Source organism: Myotis myotis, unplaced genomic scaffold, assembly GCF_014108235.1.
Source record: "Myotis myotis isolate mMyoMyo1 unplaced genomic scaffold, mMyoMyo1.p scaffold_m19_p_2, whole genome shotgun sequence".
Classification (NCBI taxonomy): Eukaryota; Metazoa; Chordata; class Mammalia; order Chiroptera; family Vespertilionidae; genus Myotis; species Myotis myotis.
The window spans coordinates 3,482,355-3,499,343 of record NW_023416324.1 but is presented as its reverse complement, the minus strand read 5'-3'; the positions used below and the strand labels follow the sequence as shown (position 1 = coordinate 3,499,343).

Here is a 16,989-nt window from a genome sequence, read left to right as displayed (position 1 = left end):
GTCAGCTAGCCCCGAGAAGTGGAGATGATCCATGCAACCCAGTCCCGACCTTGTCGCCAGGGTTAAAGGACTGACAGCTGGCAGAAAACAGGCCTCACACAGTTGTAATTGGTGATAGGTTTGAGGGGGAGGTCCTCATTATCTTGTGGTCCATGTGGAGCCTCCGTGGAAATCCTGCTCTCAGTGAATCAAAAGGCGCCCCGTCCTTCTGAAGGCTTTTCCCTCTGGGGCTCATGCAGTCTTTGGTGTGTGCGAAATAGTGATAAACACACAAATCTTCACGGTATGTTATGTGGAGGGACCGTTCATCTAGATTAGTGATGGCGAACCTTTTGAGCTCGGCGTGTCAGCATTTTGAAAAACCCTAACTTAACTCTGGTGCCGTGTCACATATAGAAATTTTTTGTTATTTGCAACCATAGTAAAACAAAGACTTATATTTTTGATATTTACTTTATATATTTAAATGCCATTTAACAAAGAAAAATCAACTAAAAAAATGAGTTCGAGTGTCACCTCTGACACCATCACTGATCTAGATCCCCTGAAGGCCTCCCTAACTCCTCTGATCTCGTACCTCCCTTGGGCCACGTATGCAACCCTGAAGTTTCCTATGTGGCTGGAGACCTGCCACTTTTTCAGCCAACAGGCAGTGTTCAACCAGGGAAACACAAGCCACAGGCTACTGCAAATTCACCTTCTCTCAACCTCACTGTCCAGCCGCAATGGTCTCACGGGTGCTACCTCCAGTGCCTCCAGGTGGAGTCTTCTGACAACAGCTTCGGGCACTCATTTCCCCTCCCAGCCCCCCAGCAAGGTGAGCGCCATTGGTATGCCACTCGATGAAATTGCTCAACAAGCACATTCGTCAGTGCTGACTACCAACTAAATGCCTGTAACAAGGTCAACGTCCCTGCACGGCCTGCTAACAAAGCCTCAGGAGCCATGGAGACGAGGAGGGCATTTGGCAGCCTGTGGGTTTTGGGAAAGATCTGAGGGCACCATTAATCGTTAACATGTGAGCTACAATTTGAGGTCCAAGTGCTGGCTCAGGACTCTGTGCTGTGGTCCCAAGAATCTTGCAACAGCAGCTATCTGTGATCATGTTCCACATTTGATTTCCTGCGAGGAATCACTGTTTCTGGCCAGAGAGCAGTTTCTCTCTCTAACCACTTTAAGGTAAAATAAAAGATTGTTTTGGAGCCTGTTAAGGGCCACACCCTAAAATTCCTCTGAAAGTAAGAGCTGATTTCTGTAGAGACGATTTAAGAGATGTTGGCTGTTGATTTAGCTGCTGAGTCATAGGGCTGGGATCTTGGTTTTAAGCAGTCTGAAACGTCAGTTTATGGCTGGTGAAATCACAAATTCTGCTTGCAAAGTTCATCTGATGCTTTAGGAAACATTTTACAATTTCCTTGTTGTTGTTGTTGTTTTTGCTTAATTTAATCCTAAAGTTCTTGCTTCTTAGTGGAAAAAAAATACCGTGGATTCAAAAGGTCTTCTTCACCTTCACCTTTACTGGATGTCTTGGACATCTAAGCCAGTAGCATTGGGAGATATATATATATTTTAATGCTAGGAATTAAGGAAGAAAGGCAGTTTTTGCTGCTGACCAGAAGAAATAATAATTAAATCCAAATACACATTAGAATGTGTCTATGCAAGGCAATTGGAAAATACGGCTACGAATGGCATCGTTTTAGCCTTCAGACTTACAGACCAAGAGGAATGCTGAGAAATACAACAATGACTCTACTAGAAAGCTAAGTGATGGCCTCAGCACCCGCTTGGAGCGGGGGCGTGTGCTGCAGAACAGATGTGAAATGTTCTGTTCTTTTTTTATCGGAAATGGAAAATCACTGCGCTCACACCTTCCTGCTTCATTTTCCAGACTACCGTAGAGTATGTCCTGCTTCCAGCTTTGAGAAAACCCCCGCATCCGTGTGCAAATCCGGTCCAAATGCTTCCACGCGCGCTTCGCAGGAAGCCAGGTAGATGGGCTCCCCCGCGGCGGCGGGGAGGGAGGGGGAGGACGTCTCCTTTCGAGATGCCACATTAACAGGGTGAATGGATGAACTGACTCCGCGGATGCTCGCGGAGCTGTGCGTGACACGCAGGAAGCGACGCGCTCGAACCGGACTGGCTGTGGTCAAACCAAAGCGAACTTCCTTTCGGCCATCGGGCCTGGCACTCGAGTCTGACCCTCGCACAAGGACAAAAGGACGGGGTCACCTAGGCCGGCGGCGGGGAGCCCAGCGCACAGGCGCCGGCGGGGGCACCAGGCCCCGGGGAGGGGGCGGGAAGACACGGCTCCGAGGACCCCCCTCCGGCCCCCCGCGTCTCAAGGCGACGGGGTCTCCGACGCCCCGCTGCGGGGCGGTGGGGGAGCGGCGGAGAGAAGGGCGGGGCTGCGAAGGTCGTCATCAAGGTCGGGGGCCCGACGTGCGGCGCCGGAGCGACGCTGCGTGCGTGCGGGACTCGGAGTACGTGACGGATCCCGGGAGCCTCATGCCGGCCGCGCACCACGCCCCTCCCCTGGGGTACCGCGCCACGGAACCGGGGGTCCCAACGGGGGGAGGGAGTAAAGTGGGGCGGGGCCTCGCCCGCACCCCCACCCAGCCGCCGGGGAGCCAGGGGCCCCCAGCCCTGCAGCGCCCCACCCCCGCGGGTCGTCGCCCCCCTCCTTCCCGCAGCCGCAGGGGCCTGAATCGCCCCGTTTCCCGGAGGGGAGGGTCCGAGTGACAGCGCGCCGGGCCAATGGCGCGGCGGCACGGAAGGGGCGTGGCGGGGGCGGGGCCTCCCGGGGCCGGGCGGGAAGTCCCGGCCTCCGGCGCAGGCATAGGCTCAGTCCCCTCCGCGCCGCACATTGTGACTAAGCGCTCGCCCCGCGTGTCCGCTGCTCCCTTCTTCCTCGGGCGACGTCCGGCGGCCAGGTAAGGGCTCGCGAGGGGCCCCCAGCAGGCGCCCAGGCGGGCGGCGCGGGGTCCTCGGGGGGCTCCGGCGCTTCGGACACGGTTCCGGGGGATCGGCGGGGGCGCAGCGCCGGCTCTCCCGGAGGGACCGCCTGGGTTACGGAGGGGCGAGGCCACAGACCTGCACGGGACCAGGCGCTGGGAGTGAAGGTTTGGGGGAGATGCAGGCCTAGCCCGGGGTGCTCGTCCCAGCCGGGCCCGCCCTAAAATGGAGCGAGGGACCGGGAGGACGATGCGCGGGAGCCGCCTTCCCCTCCCCCACCAGCCGCCCTGGGCCCGCGGGCGGCCCCGGGCCTGCAGGTGGCGGCTGGGTGTCCGCCCGTCGCTGCCCCGGAATGAGCGGCGATAATGTAGCCTCCGAGGGGGTTAATCTCGGGGCGGCCCCGGCCGAGCCGTGGAGTTGGGAGCCCTCCCGGCGACATCGCCCGGCCCGGCCCCGGTCGCACCGACGGAGGGTGTGGCTGTAAGGAAGCCGCCCGGGCGGGCGCGGGCCGCGGGTTGAGTCGCCCCCGGGCTTATGGGCCGCGACCACGCGGTCCGCCCACGCTGCCCGGGGGCCAGGGCCGGGGCTCGGGCCCAGCAGGGGGAAAGCTGTGAAGACCCCGATGAGACCCATCTTCCTGCCTGCCTGTGCGCCCTGAGCCCCAATGACTTTCCCACATCGTTTAAACACGCGTTGAATTTTATTCTCACGTCATGGAACAAGTTGATTACTTCGTCTCATGTCCCTAAAATGAAGCGGAAAATGAGCTCTCAGCACGGGACGCTGAGGCGAAGGGAAGACGTGCTTCAAAGTGCATCCAGGCTAAACCTGCGCACAAACCAATGGCTTTTTTGCACGTTAGATAAGAACCCGCTACCTTTCCATCCGCTCATGAGTAAAGCTCCGTTGTTACACGGAAGTGACTTCAGGGCCTAATTTTGAGACTTTAAAGAAGGGAAGATGCTCTTTGCTGCTTCAGAACATCCCGGAGCGTGTATTGGAGGGAGCCGGCTGGGTGATGGCTTCTGCACACTCAGCTCCTCTCCCACACCAGCCCCCAGTCTTCCTTAGGCCCGCTCCTGCGAAAGGTTCCTTTAGGATGTGCTGTTGCTCTTGCAGCTTCGATGATGTCGTTAAGGGCCTTTAAAGGAAGGCCCTGCCCTTGAGTGCCCTGGTGCTCAAAGATGGAATCTTCCCTCTACTTAGAAATCATAACAGCTCATAATTACTTTTTAAATGGGGTAAAATGCCCTTTGAAAACTGCTAATTGGTGTCATTATTGACGTGTCCTTATCTTACTAAAGACCCAAGTCCTGTGAGTTTTGGAAGCCCAGAGCTGGAGGACAAAGGTCACAGTGCAGAGGCCAAGGAGCTCCCTGGTTATCTAATACCCCCAGTGGGACGGCCTGCTGTTGCCTCCGGTTTAGCTGGATGAAGTCTGGCCCAAATGTTAAATCCTCCGTTCCACTACAAATCAGATTTTCCTCCTGCCTCCACCCCTGCCCCACCCATATTTAGTGCTAAATGGTTTTGCCTGTGACCTTCCTGTCCCCTTGCCTCTCCATGGGCAATGCCAACCCTCCTTAACGAATGGCAATAATCAGTTTCCAACTGCCCCCTCTTCAGCCATTCTCCCTTGGCACATGAATCTCTCCTGCTGGCTTTGCTTTTTCCCTGGCACACACCTCTTCAGGCTTTGCTTACAGGGCAAGGCCTGAGCTGCTGGGGCCCGAGGCCTTGCAAAGCTGGCCTACCCTGCTTTCTTGGGAGCAATTCCCACTGCTTCCCAGCAGGCTTCTCCCCACACTAGCCGCCCAGTTTCTGGGCCTTCTGAATGCATCCAGTATTCAGCCCAGGTTCTGTCTAGGAGTCCTCGGAAGTGACCCCTTGAATGAATGGTCCCAAGGCTGCGTTATAGCTTATTGTGTGAACTCTTTCCCCACAGACATTCACCATGTCTATTCTGAAGGTGCACGCCAGAGAGATCTTCGACTCTCGTGGGAACCCCACTGTTGAGGTGGATCTCTACACCGCAAAAGGTATGTATGCGCCACCTGTTTCTCTAGTTCAGTGGTTCTCAACCTTCTGGCCCTTTAAATAGTGTTCCTCATGTTGTGACCCAACCATATAATTATTTTCGTTGCTACTTCATAACTGTAATGTTGCTACTGTTATGAATCGTAATGGAAATATCTGATATGCAGGATGGTCTTAGGCGACCCCTGTGAAAGGGTCGTTCGCCCGCCAAAGGGGTCGCGACCCACAGGTTGAGAACCCTGCTCTAGTTCCTTCCACCACACTCCACTTTTGAAAACTTCCTTAAAGTGACAGCCTGAGGCAGGAAACAGTCTGTTGCTGAAATAACGCCTTTCTTGCCCGCACCTGCTGGTAGGTTGTGATTCCTGGCTGGGGATGGGGGGTTGTAAGGCAGGAGTCCTGGTCTTGCTGTGTCCCTTGACCCTAAATAGGCCCATCATTGGTTTGCTTCCAAGCTTGATGTGACCGGAGAAGCAAATGCACATGGAATATAGCACTGTCAGCTTGTTTCCAGAAATCGCTCTCTAACCAGGGATCGGGGACAGGCTTCACTTTGGGGTGTTGGGCTGTTCCAAAGGCCCTTAGTTATCCCTAGGGAGAGTTTGCTCACATGGAAAAATAGGATGGGGACTCTTAAATTTCCTCTGTAGCCTGTGTGACCTCCACCAGCGCCTCAGCTAGCTTCTAAGTGGGCATTGTGGGTGAGGTTGGAGCAGGAGGTTGGGTAGAGTCGCTCAGTGTGCTGAGCACGTGAACACCTGCCAGTCAGAGCTGAGTCACACCTGTGACTCACAGGCCCTTCCCTTCCCGCCCTGGCCGCCTCTCCTCTCCTCCTTGTCCAGGAAGAGAAAGCCCTCGAGTCTAGATGTCATTGGACGAAAGTCCGCCTGTGTTCTACCTCTGGTTACCCACTGTGGCGGGCGTTCTCAGAGTGGGGTTCCCTCTGAGCTGGGGTGTAGGGCGCGTGCATGGGCGCTCCCAGGATGCCCAGGATTTCCTTGCCTCTTACGGGTTGGCTTGCTTAGTCAGCCGGTGGAACTTTCCACTGGGAAATTAATGGGCTCGAAAAAAGATCCAAGACACTAGAAGAATGTTGGGAGTGGGGCCATATTCTTTGAAACATTTTATGACTAAAATTAATTTTTTTAAAATTTAAATAAATGGAACTTTCCCTCTTGTGTGTCTTAACCCTTTTCAGATAAAACAGGAAATAGTAGATTTGTTAGCCTTTCATCACTTCTTCCTTCCTTAGAGTTTATTTTCTAGAGCAGTTTTACGTTCACAGCAGAGTTGAGTGGAAGGTATAGAGTTTCCGTGTAGCCAACCACTCCCCCCCCCCCCCCCCCCCCAGTGGTCCATTGCTTCCAGTCAAACCCGCCCCACACTTGTCACCCCAGGTCCCTGGATCACATTAGGGCCATGTTGCTTTCGTCCCTTCTTCACCTGGTCCAGTGCTTGATGGATAGAGAGCCACGCGTGTGTCCTGCTCGCAGTCATGGCAGCGACAGGCATTCGAATATACCATTTGATTACAATGCCCAGCTGATGTTTTTCTTTGTTCATTTGCCTTCACACCCACCAGTTCTTCACAGACCTCCCGTGGGGAAATGCCTCACACTTTCCAGAAGATTGAGGAGACTGTCTGCCCTGTGTGGTCAGATCTCCTCGGTACCGACTTTGACACTGTCTCCCAAGCTTTGCATTTTCCACTCCACAGTTCAAGCTTCGCTGGGTGGCTGGTTCCTGTATCTGCAGACGGTGGTTCCGTGCTTGACTGTTCTGGTGTTAAACTCTGCACTTTGTTATCTGGATTCCTCTTCCCCAAGTCTGTCCTGCTTTCTGGCTTCCTGTTCTGCAGAGAACCCCCAAGTGGCACTATCACTGCTTAAACTGGAACGGCCGAGCCGTAGGGTTTCCTCTTAAGCCAATACTTTCAAGACTTGAAAGCTGGTGGCCGGATCTCAAGGTTGTCCCAGGGTGGCTTAGCAACAGGGCCCTGCAGCTGGACTGGCTGGAATACCTCATAGTGTTGCTGTTGATGATGAGTTGAAATTATACTATCTTGGAGACATTGAATTTAAATGTTAAATTTACTCCCTGTTTTTAAGTTTCAACTTGAGCACAGCTGCTAGAAAATCGTAAAGCCCCGTAAGTGGCTCGCGTGTTGTATTGGGCAGTGCTGCTGGCGTGGGCCTCAGACCAGCTGTGGGCACCAGCTCTGCGAGCTCCTTAGAGACCCAGACCCACAGAGCTCCGGGTTGGCGCTCTGCATTTTTGCAAGATCCCCAGGGAAGATGTGTGCATGTTACAGTTTGAGAAGCTCTGCTCTAGAGCTTCTTACACTCAAGAACTTCACCAGCTTTGCTGTAGGGTCTGCCTTGCAGAATCATGCAAACTGAAAGGCAGGAAGAACAGACAGTCTGAGTCTCCCAGTTGGAGGAAGGAAGTAACAGTGTTTTCTTATAACCCGTGTCATCAGTGGGTGAGGGCTGTAACTGTGTTGCCTAACCGTCACTGTTTCGTTCCCTCTCCCTCACCACCCAGGTCTCTTCAGAGCTGCTGTGCCCAGTGGTGCCTCAACTGGTATCTACGAGGCTCTAGAGCTTCGTGACAATGACAAGACGCGCTATCTGGGGAAGGGTAAGCGTCGGCGCCCACAAGCTGCCTCGAGCGTGGCTGCTCCTAGGGTTCTCTTAGAGAGAGGAGGGGGAGGGGGGGGACACCAGTGTAAGAGACTAACATCAGCAATTGCCTCCCGTACACCCTGACTGGGCACCGACCCCGCGACCCTTTTGGTGCATGGGCTGACTCTCCAACCACTGAGCCGCATCGGCCAGGGCTGGGGCAAGCCTTACAGTCTGTTTCTATTGTGGCTTGTCTCCAGCCTGTGAAACTCCTGGGTAGGCCAGGGAACCTCTGGATAAGAAGTCACGTTCATTAATACTAACAAAAAGCCTTGCCCGTCTCCCGGGAGGGCTCTGAGGGCTCATTCTGAGCGCTGACCATCCGCCCCCTGCGGGGTCTAGGAGGGAAGTATCTGGAAGGTCTGGCTAACGGTGGCCTGCAGGTCAGTGTGCAGCTTGATCTTTGTTGACTGATCCACAGCATCACTCGGCAGGGCTGGCCTCTGGGGGCTAGTCACCGGGCTCACCCCAGGGGCAGAAATTGGTTCTTCCAGAGAGACAGAATCTTATAGAGGCAAAAAAAATCTCCATTTGCCCTGGAAGAGGACAAATACGAAAAAGTCTAAGAAGGCTGCGGGGGCGGGGCAGTATTGAAACGCTGGGCCCGGGCCTGGCCATGGCGCTGTAGGCAGGCAGTGTTCTCAGTCTGCCCCGTGGTCTGTCTGCAAAGGGCCCTCCCACGGGTTACGGTGGCTCGGGGCCCAGGCCTGTACTTGTCTGAACCAGGACAGTGCTGTGCCTTGATTGTAATGAGGGTGAACTCAGGCCCTGCAGTATTCTCCCGCCTTCTGTTTCCTCTCTCCCTCACTGTCCTTCACAGCCTTTCTCTTCTGTTCTTTTCTCCTTCTCTGTCGATCTCGACTGGTCAGGTGTCTCCAGACCCGTTAAGTATATTAATGAGTTCCTGGCGCCTGCCTTGTGCACGCAGGTAACGCATTGCACGCCCTTGAGTTTTGCAGCTGGTGTTTCCAGTGCATGGTCTTGCCAACTAACCGCCCCTCAGACACTGAGGTGTCTGCTCTGTGTGCGGCTCTAACCCCGGCTCCTAGGTGAGCACTGAGCCTGGGCCGGAAAGTCCTTTGATTTCGGGGGGAGAGAGAGATGGGGATTTGAAGGAGGTGCCATTGAAGGTCTTTGGTGGGCTTCGGACTAGCTGGGTTCGCATCTGGTTCTCAGCAATGCTGCTCAAGCCTGTTTTTCATTAATGTCAGTAATTTGATTTGATTGCTCCTTCTAGGTGTCTCCAAGGCTGTTGAGCACATCAATAAAACTATTGCGCCTGCCCTGGTTAGCAAGGTAGGACCTGCCTCCTGGGAACGAATAAATATTAATGCCATCAGAGCCCTCCCGGGCCAGCGGGCCCCTGTTTCTGGAGGAGCTCATTCTGAGCGCTGAAGAAGCCGGTTGGACTCCCTGTCAGCAGGAGAATAATTTTGCCATTTTAACCAACTCCCTGTGTGTCCACAACTAACAGTGCATGGAATTGGGGGGGGGGGGGGGGGGCTGCCTTACAGCCCTGACTTCCCTCCAACTATCTTTCCCTTTGGGGAGTTAACATCCAGGGGTGTTGGGCGTAGTGTCCATGGTGACTGACTCATTTTTCATGAGCTGTGGAATTATTTATTATATTTCTGCTGACGTAACAGTTGAGCTCTTGTTCGGTCTTACTTGGGACCCCAATACGTAAACATATTAGAAGTAGAGCTGCTGTTGGTGAAGTGGGGCTGGGACCAAAAGCCCGACCTCCTCAGCAGGTCTATTCCTCGCTCCATAGCTCCTGTGGCCCTTGCACAAGGGGGTGATTTGAAAGCCCCTGGCTGGAGACGTTCTCACAGCCCAAACCCTCCACAGCCGCCTGTCTGTTCTCGGGTGTGGTCCCGCCCCTCAGAATGCAGCCTGTATGCTGGTGGCTTATTTTGGCCTGGCCTTCATGCACTCTGTAACTAGTCCCAGTTTCTTGTTACTGCCCTGTCGGCGAACAGCCCTGTTCTTTGTGCCCTTACCTGGCATGACTAACAGTGCGCGGGGCTTTCCTGGGCGTTTTTTCCCTTGGGGAGGACATACGTCAATCTAACTCGTAGTGAGGGTTGGTCCCTGAAGCCAGCTGCTTAAGTAACTTGACTTTTCCCACAGATGTCTTGTCAAAAAGCAAAAGATACCAAGTTGTTAACATGGCATGATGGAGTTACATACAGTTTTATGTTAGAGTTTTCTAGAAGGAACTATAAATAAAATGATATATTGTTATGATTCAATTATGAAGTTTTTAAAGTAATAATTTTTTTATTTATATATATATAATATTGATTTTTTTACAGAGAGGAAGAGAGAGGGATAGAGAGTTAGAAACATTGATGAGTGAGAAACATCAGCTGCATCCTGCACACCCCGTACTGGGGATGTGCCTGCAACCAAGGTACATACCCTTGGCCGGAATTGAACCTGGGACCTTTCAGTCCGTAGGCTGACGCTCTATCCACTGAGCCAAACCGGTTAGGGCAGTAATAATCAATTTTTATTAAAAATTGACATTGAGCCAGTTTTCAAGATACCACTTTTTTTCATAATCTCTCCAAAAGTATTCACCTTGATCATTTATCAGCTGTTTTGCTAGATAATTTTGCAAGAATCCCATCTCCCATCAGCTGCTGCATTTTGCGTCGTTGCAGATGGCCATGAGGCACCACTGAGGTGGAACTGCCTTTGAGTAGCTTGGCTCGTTTGAACAGTGAATTGCTCATTATTGCCTGGGAAGTCACACTACTTGTAGTCATAACACCTAACTTAGCATCACAAGTTGATTCTGTCGTGTAAAATGTGACTTCGGACTCCCTGAGCCGACTAAGCTTTGCCCACAAGGACACCAGACCTTAGGCATTCCTGGTGCTTGGAGAAATGCCTGATGGTATTAAAACAAATGAAGGGCAGTCTGTGTCTCCCGTTTTCTCTGGGATGAAAGGAAGTTCTGTGCGGCTCCCCCTTTGCCTGCCAAACAAATGTATACCAGAACTGATGTGGACTTCATACAGTTCCAAACTTATATCGCTCCCAAAGGCCATGCAAATGGGGTGACCTCACTTCCTCTCCCTGTAGAAGCTGAGTGTGGTGGAGCAGGAGAAGATCGACAAGCTGATGATAGAGATGGACGGGACGGAAAATAAGTGTAAGTGGTCCGAGGGGGTCCTTGCTGGGAAGTGGCATCTCCTGGGATCGTGCAACCCTTTGGGGAGAGGTTACATCGTCCCTCAGGGAACTACAAGAACATCTGTGGTCGCTCCGAATTTCCCTGCCTCGCCTTAGTCAATCACAGCTTCAAATGTCAGGAGCATAACCAGGTGACAGCAGCATGTGTGAGGGTTTCTCAAAGAGAGGAGCCCTTTATACGCAGGTCCATACAGTGAAAAGGGGATTTCTCGGGAAAAAGGCAGGTGAGGCCCCCTGGGATGCAGTTTGCATTTTAGCTTGAACATGGGGAGTAAATGAGATGAGAGGAAAAGATTCAGGATCAACCCAAGGTGCACTTGCAGGCGGGGAGGCAGCAGGAGAAAGGCTAATGAGTAAGGATTCCTCCATTTAACTCTGTTCTGTTCCAGCTAAATTCGGTGCCAACGCCATTCTGGGAGTGTCCCTGGCCGTCTGCAAGGCTGGGGCTGTTGAGAAGGGGGTGCCCCTGTACCGCCACATTGCTGACCTGGCTGGCAACACCGAGGTCGTCCTGCCAGTTCCGGTGAGTGGCTGCTTTAGGAATTGAGCATCAGCTTCCTCGTGGGACCCGAGACCGCCACGTCATGAACTTGTCCACCTGTGGCTCCCAACATGGTGGTGCGAGCAGGCTCTGGCGGTCTCAGCGGCAGGCAACTCCTCTGCCACTTGCTAAGCGTCAGCTTGAGCTGGTGACTCAGCTTCCCTGTCCCCGGGTCTTTATTATTGACTAGAGGCCCGATGCACGAAATTGGTGCAAGGGGCTCGGCCCTCGCAGCCCCAGTTTCGTCCGGATGACCTTCTGGACAGTCTTTCTGCTGTTCAGTCCAATTAGCATATTAGTTCTTTATTATATAGGATAGGGGGTGAAAATCGTATTTGCTGGGCTGTGTGCATTCACTAAGGAATAGCCAGTGCTAGAAGGGTGAGTGCCTCTGATGGTGTCCATTGGGGTTATCAGGGTGACCAGGGAGCTATCAGCCACCCGTGGCCGTGCAGTTGGATGTTGGTGGCTTGCCATCTGGCAGGCTCCTCTGGACTGAGCCTGTACTTCTCTCTGCCTCTCCCAGGCTTTGAATGTCATCAACGGTGGTTCTCACGCTGGCAATAAGCTGGCCATGCAGGAGTTCATGATCCTCCCTGTCGGCGCCGCCAACTTCAGGGAAGCCATGCGCATTGGGGCCGAGGTTTACCATAACCTGAAGAACGTCATCAAGGAGAAGTACGGGAAAGACGCCACCAACGTGGGGGACGAAGGTGGCTTTGCTCCCAACATCCTGGAGAATAAGGAAGGTGAGGCTCTGAAGGGCCCGTCCTGAGTTCTGCCCCACGTCCCCGTCTTACCCCTACCCCCCCGCCCCATCTGCCGGTCTTCCACACCTGCCACCCCGGAGCAGCTCTTTCCGCCTGCCTTCAGCAAGAGTCAAAGTGCAAAACTGCAGCGTTTGGGGAGGGATGTAGGAATAAGTACTTCATTTTAGAAAAATAGGAATTTTCTACTAGTTGGACTTCTGAATAGCCTGGTGGTTTGCTTAAAGTGGGGTAGAGGCAGTTTATTCTCTTGTTCTCGCTGGCGATGGCAGGAATTTAAAATCTCTATTCAAGGAGACACCATCTGTTCAGAACTGTGATCAATAATATGTGTTCCTTTAACCACAGGGATGCTCACAGAAGCTGTTTTGCTGTGAATCCGTAGGCACAGAATTCAGTGTGAGAATTGAGTGGAGGGTACAGGAAGTCTTAGCACAAGAAGTCACTGCTGAGTGTTTTTGTTTTGGAAGGAAAGGGGCTCAAGCTTCCTTGGTAACCTTCAAGGGCACCTGGTGAGAGAGAACGTCCACCTGCTCTTCGGGTCAGCCATAGGATAGTGATGTATCGGCCATCTGCCCTGCAGAATGGCCCTTCCGTGGCTTAACCTAACCGACTGCTTGGGGGGGTTTGCTGTGGAACAGAGGCCACATGTTTCAGTTTCGCTACAGGTAGTGCTGCCAGGTGAGGCTGAGCCTGGGCTCTGGAGACGGCCCCATCCTGGGCCCCCCTAACCAGCCTCCCTCTCGAATCCCAGCCTTGCTCTGTTTAAAGCCCCGTGCCCCGGGACAGCTGGTCTCGCTGGTCACTGTAACTGTACCTTGGCCAGCACAGCGTTCGTTCTAAGTTCGGGAGCGGCTGTCAGTGAGCGCCTCTTTTCTGAGTCAGGATTGGATTTCCCACTTGGTGGTGCGCTAGGGGTGCTGACCAAAGCAGAAAAGGGGAACCAGGATCCTTGAAACATGGTTGGGGCCAAAGCCCCTCTTTGTTACGGTTCCCATTTGGCAGCTATTAAAGAAAACTTTATCTCTACCTGACTGGTTTCCAAACTTGTCACCGCATTCTCTTTCCAGCCCTGGAGCTGCTGAAGAACGCCATCGGGAAAGCCGGCTACACCGACAAGGTGGTCATCGGCATGGACGTGGCTGCCTCCGAGTTCTTCAAGTCTGGGAAGTATGACCTGGACTTCAAGTCACCCGATGACCCCAACAGGTACATCACCCACGACGAGCTGGCCAACCTGTACAAGTCCTTCATCAAGGACTACCCAGGTGAGTGCTCCGAGCACCGTCCCCCTTCTCCAGCTGCCAAAGCCTGCGGTGCCGGCACCAGGGTGAGAGTGGGTGGGCGGCCGGCTGCAGCGCCCCCGCTGGGGCTCTTCCGGTTCCAGTGCGCACCGCGCAGGGGGCCTCGCGGGTGCCTGGTGCAGCAGAGGACTCGGGTGGTTCTAAGTGCCAGTTTACACAGTGGGCTGCTCTCTGTCACTGTCCCAGCAAGCTCCTGAGCAAACGCTTCGTCACACCCGTGAGGAGAGAGCCTTGTAGGCAGCCTGGGCCGGGCGCTCCTCTGGCCCTGGGCTCACTTAGTGTACACGGGATAGGTAGGGACTCTCCATACCGTTTTATGAGAGAGGAACTGGCACAGCAGTCAGTAAGTTGCCCAAGGGCACTCAGCATATGGTGGGGTGAGATTTCAGACCAGAAAGGCTGCCGTTAAGCCCCTGCGTGTAACCGCGGAGCTAGATAACCTGGTTAGGGCAGAGCCCAGATGCAGCCCACCACAGGCAGGTGAGTGCCTGCTTACGTAGTAACCGCGAGTCCCAGGGTTGTGGGCGGTCTTTCCAGGAGTGAGGGGAGCAGAGTGTTCTAACACATGAGCCGGAGCCGTTCCTGCCCTGCAGGTGAGGGGTGTGAGGCCAGGCGGGCTGCGAAGTGAGGCTAGGCCGCCGTCCGCAGGCTGGGGGCTCACACTGATGAGGCGTGGCCCTCCTCTCCTCAGTGGTGTCGATCGAAGACCCCTTCGACCAGGACGACTGGGAAGCGTGGCGCAAGTTCACTGCCAGCACGGAGATCCAGGTGGTGGGGGACGACCTCACAGTGACCAACCCGAAGCGGATTGCCAAGGCCGTGAGCGAGAAGTCGTGCAACTGCCTCCTGCTCAAAGTGAACCAGATCGGCTCCGTGACCGAGTCTATTCAGGCGTGAGTGTCCCCGGGAGCAGCCCCACGCGGCGGGGGTCCGAGCTTCTGGGAGCTCCTCTCTGTGTAGGGGGCCCTCCTGCCTGGAGCTGTAACAGGGTTTCACATTGGAACTTGGAGTGGCTTGTGAAGTGAGCAATGTCACCAAGGGGACTAGGGCCTTAGGCAGTTGTTGCCTAATCCTGATCCGCTTCATGACCCCAGACTTATAATTTCATTTCTCCCGGAGAATGTCAGGGGAAGACAAGTCTCATTCCCCTCAGGACGGCTGAACCCAGGTTTTTAAATGTGGCTAGAGGGCTGATGAGGTCCGTCTGGGGTCGAGTGAATGCAGAGGGCGAGGGTCATCAGATCCCTCCCTGGTCTCCTGCCAGGGGTGGTGAGTCGGGCCATCAGAGGGCCAGGGGCTCCGGTGGAAATGGAGTCAGCGGCATCTGGGTTGTTTCCTGCTTCTAGGTGCAAGCTGGCCCAGTCCAACGGGTGGGGCGTCATGGTGTCCCACCGCTCCGGGGAGACTGAGGACACCTTCATCGCCGACCTGGTGGTGGGGCTCTGCACTGGGCAGGTAAGGAGCTCCCACAAATGGGGTCCTGGAGGCCCCTTTTTCATGTGTGTGTGTCTGTGTAGGTCCCTTTGTCCCCTTCTTCCTAGGGTCAGAGATCCTCCTTAAGAAATGGTTTTCTCACCATAACACGCTCCCCTTGCCCAAAATGTCTCCCAAGACTCGAGGCCCACTGTAAGCAAGCATGACCTGTCTTTTCTCCTCCAGATCAAGACTGGTGCTCCTTGCCGATCGGAGCGCTTGGCCAAGTACAACCAGATCCTCAGGTAAAGAGGCTGCCTGCCCTGGGTGTGGGTACTGCCCTCCACTAGGAGCTCCTGGCTCTGGGGCGTGTGCAGTTCAGGGGCCTGAGCAGTGCCAGACTAGAGCAGAGATGGCTGCAGAACCTAAGGTGGCCTGTAGCATGGCCCCAAAGCAGGTCCTGATCTGTGCAATGCTGCCATCTGCTGGTGGTAGAGGGAACACTCCCCGTTGCACATGTAAAATTATAAAAGCCTTAATGATTTTATAACTCGCTTCTACCTCAATCCTGGAAATTTTTAAGCATAAAAGAAACATCACCCAGACTCGACAGCTGTCACTGTTCCTCCATGCTTGTCTCTACACCCTGCTTGTGATTTTAAAGCAAATTCCAAATGACTTAGGATTTCATGTACTTCAGTGTGTATCTTTTTCAGATCAGGATATTGTTTAGATAACTGCGCTATCATTATGGTGCCCCAAATTAGTAGAAAGTCTATGTCAGCGCCACGTTTTCATCTGTTTGGTATCCCATGTTCACACTAAGTTCCCCTACTTCCTTCCCCATGCTGCTTGCTTGTTAGAGAAACTGGATTTGCCTTTCATTTTTTTTTTAATATATTTTATTGATTTCCCATAAGAGGAAGGGAGAGGGATAGAGAGTCAGAAACACTGATGAGAGAGAAACATTGATCAGCTGCCCCCTGCACACTCCCCACTGGGGTTGTGTCCTCAACCAAGGCACATGCCCTTGACTGGAATCGAACCCGGGACCCCTGAGTCCGCAGGCCAACGCTCCATCCACTGAGCCGAACTGGCCAGGGCTGCCTTTCATTTTTAAAGAAATAACAATTGAAACATTGAGGGGGTGGAGAGGAGGAGATGGGGCTGCAGATGGATGACAATCTGCCGAGTGGATTGGGCGGAAGGGAGCTGAGTGTTCTCAGCATCTCAGAAACGCTCAATTTTAGAGGATTCAAGAATAAGTTGTCTTGACTTATCTGGGTGAGAAAACGTACTGAGTTGAGATTTGACTTCTGTGTTTCCCTCCCCCTCTATCCATCTGCTTCCCAAGAATCGAGGAGGAGCTGGGCAGCAAGGCCAAGTTTGCTGGCAGGAACTTCAGAAACCCCCTGGCCAAGTAAGCTCTGGGCAGGTGAGCCCGAGCCCCGCGGTCACCAGTCGGCTAATTAGACTTCTGCTCCTGACATCTGCACGGGCAGCCCAAGGCCCCCAGCCGATACCTGCAGGGGCCTCTGCCTCTCCCCTCCCTGTGGTGTTCTCACTGCTTCTTAGAACTGCTACAAAGCCAAGCCTGACATCGGAACCCTGGTGGAAACCCTAGCCCTGTAGTCATATGACTGGTCCAAATCATTGTTCTTCTCACCTCGCTTCTCAAGTGTCTGGAGCCAAGTGCATCTACATTGTAATCTCCGAGGTGTCCACAGGCAAGATCCCCAGTGGTTTTGTGTGCAAAATAAAGTCTTCAGTGTCCTTAGGAATACTCTGTGTGCGTGTGTGAGTCTGTCTGTCCTTGTGTCGTGAACTCACGGGGCATTGCCATTGGCCTGCAAGAGTTAGTTAGAGGCTGTGCGTTGTGAAAAAAAGGACGAGGAGTTTATTACATCTGCCCCTTGAAGTGTAGTGTGTATGTTTCTTCCCCTAATATAACTTAATCAGCCTATTGAGTTGTGCTTTAATATTCAGTTGAGACGAGGAGGCCCCCTGGTGGGCATTCTTAATCATTGCTTTCCTCTCAGGATTTAACCCACAGAAGCACCTGTAAGTGAAGATATCTCTATTAA

At 53.5% G+C, this 16,989-nt stretch overlaps 1 protein-coding gene across 3 annotated transcripts; it reads left to right on the top strand.

The window, feature by feature from the left end:
* The first annotated feature begins 1,966 nt into the window (after positions 1-1,966).
* On the top strand, positions 1,967-16,688 carry ENO1 (enolase 1). Of its 3 annotated transcripts, none has more exons than XM_036350927.1 (12): positions 1,967-1,991; positions 4,901-4,994; positions 7,537-7,632; positions 8,914-8,972; positions 10,770-10,839; positions 11,270-11,403; positions 11,948-12,170; positions 13,259-13,456; positions 14,184-14,385; positions 14,839-14,947; positions 15,152-15,210; positions 16,260-16,688. In XM_036350927.1, exons 2-12 carry the CDS (start codon positions 4,910-4,912, stop codon positions 16,327-16,329), a joined length of 1,305 nt encoding a protein of 434 aa, XP_036206820.1. In that variant the 5' UTR covers positions 1,967-1,991; positions 4,901-4,909; the 3' UTR covers positions 16,330-16,688. The 3 variants fall into 3 exon arrangements, with proteins under 3 accessions (XP_036206820.1, XP_036206821.1, XP_036206819.1); XM_036350926.1 differs by lacking the exon at positions 1,967-1,991 and adding an exon at positions 2,795-2,933; XM_036350928.1 differs by lacking the exons at positions 1,967-1,991; positions 7,537-7,632 and adding an exon at positions 2,778-2,933.
* Positions 16,689-16,989: the final 301 nt, after the last annotated feature.